At 34.5% G+C, this 12,681-nt stretch overlaps 1 protein-coding gene across 3 annotated transcripts; it reads left to right on the top strand.

Annotated features, from left to right (window-relative positions):
- Window positions 1-4,995, top strand: LOC139891282 (uncharacterized). Of its 3 annotated transcripts, none has more exons than XM_071874235.1 (2): window positions 1-101; window positions 2,814-4,995. In XM_071874235.1, the coding sequence occupies exon 2, from the start codon at window positions 2,843-2,845 to the stop codon at window positions 4,796-4,798; it is 1,956 nt and encodes a 651-aa protein (XP_071730336.1). In that variant the 5' UTR covers window positions 1-101; window positions 2,814-2,842; the 3' UTR covers window positions 4,799-4,995. The 3 variants fall into 3 exon arrangements, with proteins under 3 accessions (XP_071730336.1, XP_071730337.1, XP_071730338.1); XM_071874236.1 differs by having other exon boundaries at window positions 42-101; window positions 2,778-4,995; XM_071874237.1 differs by having other exon boundaries at window positions 47-101; window positions 2,809-4,995.
- The last annotated feature ends 7,686 nt before the right edge of the window (window positions 4,996-12,681 follow it).

Consider the following 12,681-nt stretch of genomic DNA (forward strand, 5'->3'; position numbering starts at 1 on the left):
AAAATCACATCGGGCACACTACTACTTCGCTTTGCTGTCAGAGTCGCTCTTATTTTTTCTTCAATTCTTCAATGCAATCCTCACGAATTTAACATCAGAAGGTTAAATTTCTTGTTTAATTCGATTATTCCTTATTATAATATGTGTTTGACCTTCATCAATTTCAGTTGCTCAATTTTAGGTTACCCTAATTTTGTCTAAATCTAACTGCTCATTTCTAGGGTTTCACGATTCACTTAATAGTAAATTGTATGCTTCGAGGTAACTTATAGGTTAGTGGTTAGTTTAAATGTTGCAACCTTTATGCTTGAAGAATCTGAAGGTCGTTTCATAGAATTATGCAACTGTTTTTTTAGATTTTGCCATGAAATGTAGAGTCTCATTCAGACTTTTGCTTGTTTCATATACGACTTTATATGATATTTATCATTTGCTTGCTTTAATATTATTTCCTTTTTTGATTAGTTAGGAGTTAATTACACATCGATGGAATTTTTTTTTTTTTTTTTTTTTTTTTTTTTTTTTTTTTTTTGTGATTCCAAGTTTTTGTGTGATTGTAATTAACAAAATTGATGTATGCATTTTTTTTTTTCTTTTCCAATTTGTCTAATTTGGTGATACTGGTTGTAAGTTTATCAGAACACACGAAACAGTTTAACCAAAACTTGACTATAGCGAATGTAATTTGGTTTGATAGTAACAGTTCAAGGAGTTTGTGTTAACCTACTATTGGACTAAGTTCTAACCGGATATCCGAAATAAGTACATACAGTGGCGGAAGCTGAAGCAGGAATTTTTTTTCACCGGGGCGAATTTTTTTTTTTTTTAGAGCGTAGCAACTTTTTTTTGGCAAAATTTGGAGGGTTTTTTTTTTTTTTTTTTTTTTTTGCGCAAAATATGAAGGTTTTGGGGCAAAATATGGAGTTTTTGGGATAAAGTATGGAGGCTTTGGGGCAAAAAAATAAAAAAATTCCACATGGGGTAAAAGCGAAAAATCCAAAATTTTTGCACAAAAAATTGCAAATCCACTGGGGGCACCCGCCCCCTGTCCCTTTAATTTTCGCCCCTGACTACATAGGAAGCTTATAGTGGTTGAGTCTATTTTAGTACATTGTTGTGTTTAATTGTCTAAATGTCTAGATTTCCAATTTGTTTTAAATTTTTATTTTTCAATTTTTAAAAAGTTCGAAATTATAAGTGTGCGCCTTATTGGCATGTCATCCCTCTGTACCATATCTTGTACTATGTTACCGGCGTACCTTTTTACAAAAAGAATCAAGTCCAACAATATTTTAATTAACTTTGAACAATATGCTTATTATAAAAAGAATATATATCAAATGAAAATGCGAATCTCATGATTTGATGTGGTGACTGATTTGCTAAAGGGTGGTTCCTTGATTGACAACTATGTTATAATGTAACGTGCTTGTGTAGCAAGCTTGTTGAGAATATGAGTTACATTGTTGTTAGATAGTAAGCCGTGTGTAGGTTTCTATTTTTTGCTTTTTACTTTTACTAAAACTTCAGTAGATGTCCAACATTGATGTGTTTAAAATCAAAGGCACTTGTTGTGTACTATATTATTTAATGGAAGTTGTATGCTTGATTAGTTATTGCTTTTGACTAACTAATTAGTATTCCTAATAATTAAATGCATGTCATCTGTCCCTTTTAAGCCCTTTTCCTATCAAACATTCTATCATTCAATAGAAAAAAGATTACCTTTAATTTGAGAAACCAAGTTTTTTAAAAATTTGAAAACTTGAAAATGATGCAAGCAGTTTTAATTTGATTACTTAGATAGTAGTGCTTGCAGTTTCAACCCTTTTTTCTGCTTAAATGATACTGTAACTTTTACTTTTATTTGTTCTTCTAGTCTATATTAGAGATTGATACTGCAAGTTTTGGTGATTTAGCTGATTATGACAGGCTGATTGGATATGTGAAAAATTGTCTAATTGATGTATAAAAAGTAAAAAAATTATAATTGTATGTGAGGATGATACCTATTAATGGACCAGTTAGTGTAAATCTAATGTAGGAAAAGAAACTCGAAGATACATGCGAGTTTGCTTGTTAACTGTTTTCTTCCCATAAACTGTATGTTTGTAACTTTTGCAGTTTATATCTTTGAACCAAATGAAACTACCATAACTTGTATCCATGCTGCAATTGTATCGCACGATGGAAAAATTGTATATAAAATTGTAGATGGACTAGTAATAACTTTTGCATGGAACTTCAAAACTGCTTGCTTTTAGCTAAAGTCAAATCATTAAATGACTAAATTTGACAGTGTTGTATGAGGTAGTGGTCTTTTTCGTTGTTATATTATATCACTAACATATTACTAATAGATTAAACAATTATATGATATAAATATAATTGAATGCTAGAGAACCGGTTATTAAATTGGATAAGTTTATGTACTTTTCTATATAGCCATCTTAAAAATTTCTTAACACGTATGATTCGTAAAGTAAATAATATAAGTCCCTTTATTTATAGGATCTCAGATAACCTGTCGATAGACTCTAGTCATCTAGTCATGATGCTCTTGGAGCTGGTCATTTAATAAATACAATTCTAAAAATTGGGAATCATGCAAGTACACATGTCCATATTAAGATATTATAGGGTTTTACGTATACATATTTACATATGTGTATTTGTGTCGTAGATGTTTCTCATAATTATTACAAATTCTATTGCTTAAAGATTGTATACATATTTACATAGCTCTGATGATCTGATTTGTGCATATTAACATGTAGTTTGCCAATTTTGACCCTGTATTTAATGAAGTGAAGGTGGTTGAAGCCTTATTGCAGACTCAGTGATGGATTGCAACCGAGAGGAAGCGATACGGGCCAAGCAACTTGCCGAGAAGAAAATGGAGATCAAGGACTTTTACGGGGCTCTAAAGATTGCCATTAAGGCCCAACAGCTTTATTCTGAACTAGAAAACATCTCTCAAATGATAGCTGTATGCGAAGTACACTGTTCTGCTGAGAAGAAATCGTACGGTACTGATAAAGACTGGTATGGAATTCTTAAACTCGAACCTTCTGCTGATGAATTGTCAATCAAAAAACAATACCGAAAGTTAGCACTTGTACTGCATCCCGATAAGAACAAGTTTTCTGGTTCTACTGATGCTTTTAAGCTAATCGGTGAAGCTCAACGAGTGCTTTTGGACCGTGAAAAACGAGCAATCCATGATAGCAAACGTAGAGCTTTTGGAAATGTTTCAGCTCCAAAGTGGGCCCCGAATCAACCAAGCAGACCGTCTAATATCCATCAGCCTGTTAACTTTAATGGGGTACGTCCTGGTCCTGGTAATTTTAGCTATACTCATCGGCCTGTCCCTCATCAGCGGGCTCCACATCAGTGGGAAACAACTGGGGTTGGTTCAAATCAGTTGACTTTCTGGACCGTTTGTGCTTTTTGTTCGGTTCGGTACCAATTTTATAGAGATGTTCTTAACAAAGTTATTAATTGTCAAAGTTGCAAGAAATCGTTTACTGCTTTTGAATTGAATGCCCAAGGTGGTACTACTGCTGCTGCACCGAGTACAACCCAAACTCAAACTTCCTATTCCCAACAAAATAAGGTTCCTCCTAATCATCGTTACACAGCAAAACCAGTATTTGAAAAAAAAGAACCTCCCAAGGCACGTAAAAATCTGAACAATAAAAGGAAAAAGCGAATAGAAGAATCGAGTGAAAGTTCTGACAGTAGTGAAAGCTCTGAATCAGAGGAAGAAGATGTTGAAAAACATATCAAAGGTAACAAGAATGGTGTGTCGAAAAATGGTGATATGGATCCAAATAATCCGGATTCTCCATATTTCGGTGAGCAGCCTCGAAGATCTTCACGTGCAAAAAGAAACGTTTCATACAAAGAAAAGCACGTTGATATTGATAATGACGATTCTACTCCTTCAAAACAAGCTAAGAGGGAAGAAGATGAAATGGAAGAATCTGATAGTGAAAAACCTCAGCAGAATGATAAAGGACCTCGTGAGTCAAAATTAAACGATAACGTCGAAGAAACTGCAAATGATGATGACTCAGAAGAAGAAATTGAACCCGAAGTTTTTGAGTGTCCTGATCCAGAGTTTAGTGACTTTGAGAAAGACAGAAAAGAAACAAGTTTTGCTGTAGGTCAGATATGGGCTTGTTACGATACTGAAGATGCTATGCCCAGATTCTATGCTTACATTAAAAAAGTTGCATCTTCGGGATTTAAACTGCAAATACAGTGGTTGAAACCTGATCCGGTTAGCCCAGATGAAAAGAAATGGGTGCAGGAGGGTTTACCCGTTTCATGCGGTGGGTATAAACGTGAGAAGAACGATAAGGCTGAAGATCTTTTATCGTTCTCACACTTGGTCACCTGGGAAACGGGTCAAAAAGCAGGCACCTTTAACATAACTCCAAAAAATGGCCAGACATGGGCACTTTTTCGTGACTGGTCTATAATGTGGGACTCTTCAACCGAAAATGACGAAGAAAGAAAGTATGAATATGAATTTGTGGAAATATTATCAGATTATGATGAGAATGCGGGTGTACGTGTTGCCTATTTGGAGAAAGTGAAGGGTTTTGTGTGTCTTTTTAATCGAAAAGTGGGCGGAGAGATTATAATCCCCGCGAGTGATAAGTACAAATTTGCTCACATGGTTCCGTCTTGTCGAATGGGTGGAACAGAACGTGAAGGTGTTCCGAAAGGATCTTACGAACTTGATCCCGCTGGTCTCCCTTCATCGACATTTGAAAAGGTTAACTTGTAATGTTCAATTTGGAATTAAGACTGTTATTATGTGTTTAGACGTTATATTGTTGGCAAGTAGATTGCCAAATCCTTTGGTTAACCATGTGGATGTTCATTCAAGGTAATGCGGACCCTTGGTAGACTTGTGCTTAAAATGCTTTGAAATTATATGTTATATGTTATATGCATTAATTGAAAGGCCATTCTGATTTTTAATGAACCAAGTCTTTAATATGTGTTCAATTAATAATGTTTTTGTGAGCTAGAAATTGCAACACTATGTGCTCTTTTTTGTATCTTCAAGTTGAATGAAGTGTGACTGATTTACAACTTTGGCACGTTTTGGTTATGTTTGTGTTTGTGGTAACATGGAATGTTTCAAAAATTTTGTTTCGGCTCAGTCCATCGAATTTATTTTGACTCAACCGTTCAAGGATTTAGCCAATTGTTTCTTTTGTTTCGCGTGGGTCGAACTCAAGGGAGTTCCGACTTACTGTGTTTCGACCGAGAATGTTAACATTGTTGCTGGGCTTTTTGGAGAGATGGTGGCTGAAGCAACTTCTTCCTTTGGCAATATTGGATCTCTTTTGGCGTTTATTAAAACGTCAAGTGCGACACAAATACACGATTTGGTTGAGGTTGATATCGATGGTCCCGCGTTCTCCACCTCGCTAATTTGGGTCTCGGAGGTGAGCGATATCTCATCCATTGAACGTGTGGTTATGGACGTTTTTCCTCCGGAGGATATTGTCATTGCAAATCGGTTGATTTTGGTGATGCTGGGGTTTTGATTAAGAGGAAGAACAAAAACAAATCGTCAATCGTGGGTGTTAAATACACTCTACGAGATGAAGATGACGAAGTTAAACCATGCCTCCCTGATATGGTTGCAAATGACAGTGGGGTGTTCGGAGTTAGTGATGTATCATCAACTGTTATTCATAATGGTGTTAATGTGTTATTGGTAATATTGCAAATGCAAGCACTCATAATTCGTTTTGTAATAAACTGTCAATGGTTAATGGGTGTGTGCCGGACTCTAATGCTCCGTCTAATTGTAAGGTTGGTGCGGGTCTTCTTGAGGTGCCCGTGTCTGTGGTTGGAGCTTCGTCGGGTTTTGTTGGACGTTTGGTCGGGTCCAAACCTAAGAAGAAAGGTTTCACTAATAAAATGAAGGCTACGGTTGATGGTGATTTTTCTCTTTAAGGATGAAGAGGAAAACGTTTGAAGAGGGTAATGGTGAAGAAGGTTTTTGTGACGGTTTAGTGAGATGTGGGTTTTTGCCCCCTTCGTTGGGTATACACATCGTCAATGGTTCTTCTATTGTGATCTCCTATTCCTTTAACAGTTGATCGGGGAAGCCGCTTCGCCGTGATACTGCGGATGGTAAGATGACAACAGTGCACATTGTTACTCCGTGCAAACATTCCAAAGCCGTTTGAAGTTTCGGGTATTTAAATTAGTTCCCGAGTTTGTTTTGCTCGTTTGTGTTATTTTTTTTTTTTTTTTGGTTGTGTTTGGTAGTTTGGATGTTTATTGTGCTCTCGTTAGTGCTTGATTAGTTTGTTTGTTGTTTTGTTCGGCTCGATAATAGATAATCGATAACTAACCAGAATGGCTTCTTTGAGTAAAGGGTGCCTACATGGGGAATTTTTGTAAAGAATAAATAATGATCACATGAGGCACAAAGGACTATAGGGTAGGCCCTGTAGCTTCTCAAAAAACCAAGACAAAGTAAAAAGATACTATGACCCCATGAGCATAAAAGCTCACGTTACATTAAACAAACAACCATATTATATCTTCCAATCAGATTTCAGTCATAACACTCGCGGAGAAGCCTTGTAACGGATGCTCATAAGCTTCAATCACACTATCGAGTAAATAATACTCCGTATCATAGAGCTGTTTTCCTGATCGCCTACCCCTCTTACAAAACCGCTTATTCCCTTTTTGCCAAATAAAAAGTAAATTATAGCCCCAAACAATAATTTTGTGACTATAATACGAGCAGGGTTAACAAAGCTGTAAAATCCTCCCATCCATTGCAAATAATGGGAAAGTTGACGTGCTTAGAAACAAGGGACCATACATGTGCCGAGTAGCTACAAACAAAAAAGAAGTTCTTATGAGAATTATACCAGCATTATTCTTCCACTTAACAACATTGATTTCGTCTGAAAAAACAGGAACATTTATCATAGAAGTCCACCCATTTGGATGGCCAAATCCATGAGTTATCTTGGACAATCTCTCAAACCATACTATCGGCGGGTGAGATGCTAGCTTGATATATCATTCGAAAAATGAAATAATCTGAGACACTGGACCTTGGTCACACCATAAGTCAAACCAAGCAGATATAGTCATACCATTATGAATGAAAAAGAAACGTCCGCATACAATAACTCTGATCCCCGAAGAGCGTTCGCAAGAATAACTAGCATTAACCGGAACCTGGACATCCCAGAAAATACGCCCAAACAAACGATAAGCATGTATCCAACGTACCCACAGAGATTCTTTATGAGATATAATCCTCCATATAAGCTTAGAGATAAGCGCGATATTCCAAGTTCTAAACTTTTTATACCGAGCTCACCCTCATCCTTCGGCAAACAAACTCTCCCATTTAACCTTCGCCTTTCCTCTTTCAAAGGAGCCCTAGCACCATAAAAACCACACATCAAACCTTCAATCTCATTAATAATGGCAATCGAAAGTACCAATACTGATTGAATATAGATCCGCATGGAAGAAATGACCGAAGAAATAAGTTGCAAACGTGCTGCAAACCATAAAAACTTATTCTTCCATTTCTCAATCTTGCTTCTAATGCGATCAACTAAAATTTTGCAATCATTATAGATTTATAGTATAGACTCGAGGAACTAAGTGGCACCCCGAGATATTTAACCGGTAACGAACCCTCCTCAAAAGGCATTAGCGCAAGAATATTGTTCTTCAAGTAGCTCTGAACATTTGAAAAAAAAGTCGTGCTTTATGGGAGACTCGGGACTAGACCCGAACACCTTGTAAACTCATCCAAAGCTGCACTGATAAGTGTAATCGAATCAATATGTGCTTGAGAAAAAAATAAATAGATCATTCGCAAAACAAATGTTAATTATTTGATGCTCTTCACACTTTGGATGAAACTGAAAACTCCATGATTCATTTGCATTACGCGCTAGTAATAGCTAAAGAACTTCCATCACAAGCGTGATGAGGTAAGCATACATTGGTAATGATACACATGCTCGCTCATCCTTTACATGCGCATCACACGTGGCCATCACATGTTTTCCCTCGTGCCTAACTACTTAATTTCTCCTCAAAAAACAATACAAGTGTGCTACTTGTGCATATCAGGAAACTAGCGCTGCATAATCTATTTGCGCGATCCGTGTTTCATATTTGGAGAAAGTGAAGGGTTTTATAAGTATTTTTAGACGAATAGACGGGGACAGATTATAATCCCGGTGAGTCACAAGTACAGATTTGCTCACATGGTTCCGTCTTGTAGATTGAGTGGAACAGAATGTGAAGGTGTTCCAAAGGATCTTACGAACTTGATCCCGCTGGTCTGCCTTCATCGACATTTAGAAAGGTTAACTTGTATATTCGAATTAGAATTAAGATCTTTTTAATGTATAGATGTTATGTTGTTGGTAATTAGATTTTCCAAATCCTTTAGTTAACCCTGTGGATGTTTATACAAAGTAATGATGACCCTTTGGTAGACTTGTGTTTAAAATGCTTTGAAAGTTTATGTTTTATGCATTATTAAAGGGTCATACTGATTTAATGAACCAAGTTTGTGATGTGTTTAATTATATGCTTCTCTGAGCTAGAAAATTGCAAAATACTTTCTGCTCTTTCTTGTATCTTTAGATGTTAGAAAAGTGACAACCCATTCTATGTGAACAACATATATGTTGCTCTCTGGTTATGTACTTAAAATAAATAATCAATCTTTTAGTTTTTCAAACTAGTTCGGTTCTATTTGTACCGAGTCCCAAATTGTAGAAGAAAGTCGGACCGAGGACCAGACCATATAATATCAGATCGGTACGGTATGGTTCAGTTATTTTTGGTGTTTTTTCGTGTTTGGTTTGGTTTGGTTCGGACCAAAGACCGAAAATCCGTAAAACTGTGGATCAAGGACTTGACCGAAAAAGTTTGATTTGATTTGAGATCGGGTACAGTACACTACGGTCTTCGTGTTTTTTCGTTTTCCGGGATGCACACCCCTGGTTTTCTTCACACTTAGATCCATTTAAAATAAACTTCTAGTCAATGAGTAGAATGGTCAAAAGTGGAGCCAAATTTTAACCAAATTTGTTTGGCGCCTTTCAATTTACAACTTCTTCAAGTGGCCAATGATGTTAACTTAAATGGAATGTGACCGATTAACAACTCGTTGATTTCAACATGAGTAGTCTAATTGGTTTTTACCTCTTAATCCATGTTGACTTATATTAATTGGTGTCTTTGAACTCAATAATTAAGTGGGTCCCATTTGTTGGAACGAGGACTTTGGTACTGTAACTATTTTTTGTTGCTTAGTCAGTTTCCTTTGAATCGTCAAATTTTCATCAGCTGTGAAGAAAATGAGCATACAACATAAAAGGCTACAAATCTATCAAAATCTGAATATCAACTGACTCATGACTATGATCAAAGCTGCATCATGGTTTTATTTTTCTCGCAAAATTTTGACAATAATATTTATGGTAAATATTTTTTATTCCCACTGATCAAGCAAATATTCACTAAAGGGTGAATATCGACTTGAATGCAATAGTGAGGTTTTTAGGGTCATCAACTTTAACTCTTCAGTCCGGTTACCGTGAGTAACCCTAGTCGAGATGAAGATCTCAAGAAGGTGCTTAAAGGTTAGTCGTTGTAAATCGGACGGGACCGGTCGACAACAATGGGGAAAATGCGTACAAAACTCGGAGGCAAAAACTCATATCCTAGAGAAGGCTTCTTATGTAGTAGGTCACCTTTTTACAAGGTTTACCCTTTATAAGAGGGAAAGGTTTTGACAGAGACTTATAGGTCACTCACACATCAAATTCGCCAAATTAACTTTAATCAAAACAAAAACAACCCAGAGTGAAACAACAACAACAAAAACAACAAAACCCAATTCCACATAAGTGGGGTATATGGAGAGGTAAGATGTAGACAATCATTCCCTATCCTAGATTAATTTGTAAGTGCGAAAGAAGGAACGCGTACAAGGATTCCTTCAAGATCCCCATATTAGCAACACATGTGAAGTCATTTCTCAAGCCAGAGTGAAATACACAAGAGTAGAGAAAGTCGTCTATCTCAATATTATATGGATAGAGAGATTGTTTCTGAATGGACCTCCGGCCAATAAGTAGGTTAGGAAAAAGGGTGAGACGCCATGAAAATAGTAAAATCAAATTTCCATTGGTTTTAAACCTGTCGTTTAATTCAGGCTCTAATAATCAAATCTATCTATCTATTGTATATATAATTACAAAGGTTAAAATAGATCATTTTTAGATAGCAAAATTAATCTTAGCCATCCATTAAATTAATCATCAATGATCTAGACCCTTAATTTTCTCCTAATATTGCTTATGACCTCATAATTCTAGCCTTGAATTGTTTGATTACTAAAACACCCTTCTAATAATTATTTTTAGGGATTTTATCATATATCTCCTTCTTAAATTCTATAATTACATATTTATCCATTTAAATTGAATAATATCACAAATACCCATGTTTTTTTTTTTTTTTTTTTTTTTTTTTTTTTTTTTTTTTTTCACAAATACCCATGTTAAACAATTAAATGAATCATATATACCCACTTAAAATATATAATACGCACATATACCCATTTTAATCAATTCATCATGTATATCCACTAAAAGCATATATTTTCACATACATCCATTTTTCAATCAATTAAATGAACACGATAAGTGAAGCATGATAGTGGACAATTTATTTAATGAATCAAAATCACACTCAAAGGTCGTTCGAAAACAAACAAGAAACAAACGAATGATTTCCTTTTATAATTTCGAAATAAAAAACAAAAGGGTATAATGGAAACAATTTTCGTTTGATTAAAGTGTGTTTATGTGAATTGATTAAAATGTGTGTATATGATAATTGTCGTGTATTAGGATAAATTGATTAAAATGTGTGTATGTGACATTATTTACTTTAAGTTATATATATGATGAATTTAATTGTTTAACATGAATATATGTGATATTATCTAATTTAGATGAATAAATATGTGATTTTACTATTTAAGAAGGGGATATATGATAAAATCCTTTATTTTTAATAGGGAGTCAAAAATACGGAGTCCATATTATAGACAAATTAAAACATACGGAGTAGAATTAGGTTTAATAAACCCTAATAACGAATGGTTGCTGAGGAACCACCAAATCGGATAGTTGAGGAACCAATTTTAATCAAATTACAAATGGATGATGTATTTGATTTGATTGATGCGTGCTAGAGGTAAAACCTGATGGGTGAATTCGTTGGATATAGGGTTTCCTGCGTTAAAGTCTTCGTCTGCAATTTCATCTCGCCTATCAATTAAGGTATGAAACATTGTAGAGACCCGTCATAATCCATCCGGACGAAGTCCATATCGATTATAAACGATTCACAACAGTTGATTACATTGCGAGGTACTTGACCTCTAAATGATACATTTTACAAACATTGCATTCGTTTTTGAAAAGACAGTCTTTCATTACATCGAAAGTTGACGGCAGGCATACCATTTCATAATATATCTAACTATAATTGATTTAATAATAATCTTGATGAACGCAACGACTCGAATGTAACGTCTTTTGAAATATGTCATAAATGACTCCAAGTAACATCTCTAAGATGAGCAAATGCACAGCGAAAGATTTCTTTAATACCTGAGAATAAACATGCTTTAAAGTGTCAACCAAAAGGTTGGTGAGTTCATTAGTTTAACATAAATAATCATTTCATAATTTTTAATAGACCACAAGATTTCATATTTCCATTTCTCATAAACATACGTTCCATGCATAGAGACAAAAATATCATTCATATGGATTGAACACCTGGTAACCGACATTCACAATATGCATATAAAAATATCCCCATCATTCCGGGATCCTCCTTCGGACATGATATAAATTTCGAAGTACTAAAGTATCCGGTATTTTCGATGGGGCTTGTTGGGCCCGATAGATCTATCTTTAGGATTCGCGTCAATTAGGGTGTCTGTTCCCTAATTCTTAGATTACCAGACTAAAAAGGGGCATATTCGGTTTAATAATCCAACCATAGAATGCAGTTTTAAGTACTTGTGTCTATTTCGTCAAATATTTATAAAAGCAGCGCATGTATTCTCAGTCCCAAAAATATATATTGCAAAAGCATTTAAAAAGGGAGCAAATGAAAACTCACCTAATGTATTTTGTAGTAAAAATACATATGAGTATATTGAACAATGCAGGGTTGGCCTCGGATTCACGAACCTATATCAATTATTTATTTATCAATATACATAATTGTAATCGAACAAATATATATATATATATATATATATATATATATATATATATATATATATATATATATATATATATATATATATATATATATATATATATATATATATATATATGTATTTATTAATTGTTACCTTATAATTTATGCCTTATTAACTTGTATTCAAAAATATTAAATCTTGTTATGTTATATAGTTTTATATATATAGCCTTTGTTTATTAAGATTAGTAATTATAATAATACCAAAATGTTATTTGTATTGGTAAAAATGATAATAATGATAATACTTAATGTTACTAATAAAAATATTAAAGTTAGAAATTTTGTTAATATTAA

The sequence above is a fragment of the Rutidosis leptorrhynchoides genome, chromosome 2 (genome assembly GCF_046630445.1).
Source record: "Rutidosis leptorrhynchoides isolate AG116_Rl617_1_P2 chromosome 2, CSIRO_AGI_Rlap_v1, whole genome shotgun sequence".
NCBI classification, from domain to species: domain Eukaryota; kingdom Viridiplantae; phylum Streptophyta; class Magnoliopsida; order Asterales; family Asteraceae; genus Rutidosis; species Rutidosis leptorrhynchoides.

Coding starts and splice junctions, on each gene's coding strand:
- LOC139891282 (XM_071874235.1), top strand. CDS start 2,843: ATGGATTGCAACCGAGAGGAAGCGATACGGGCCAAGCAACTTGCCGAG.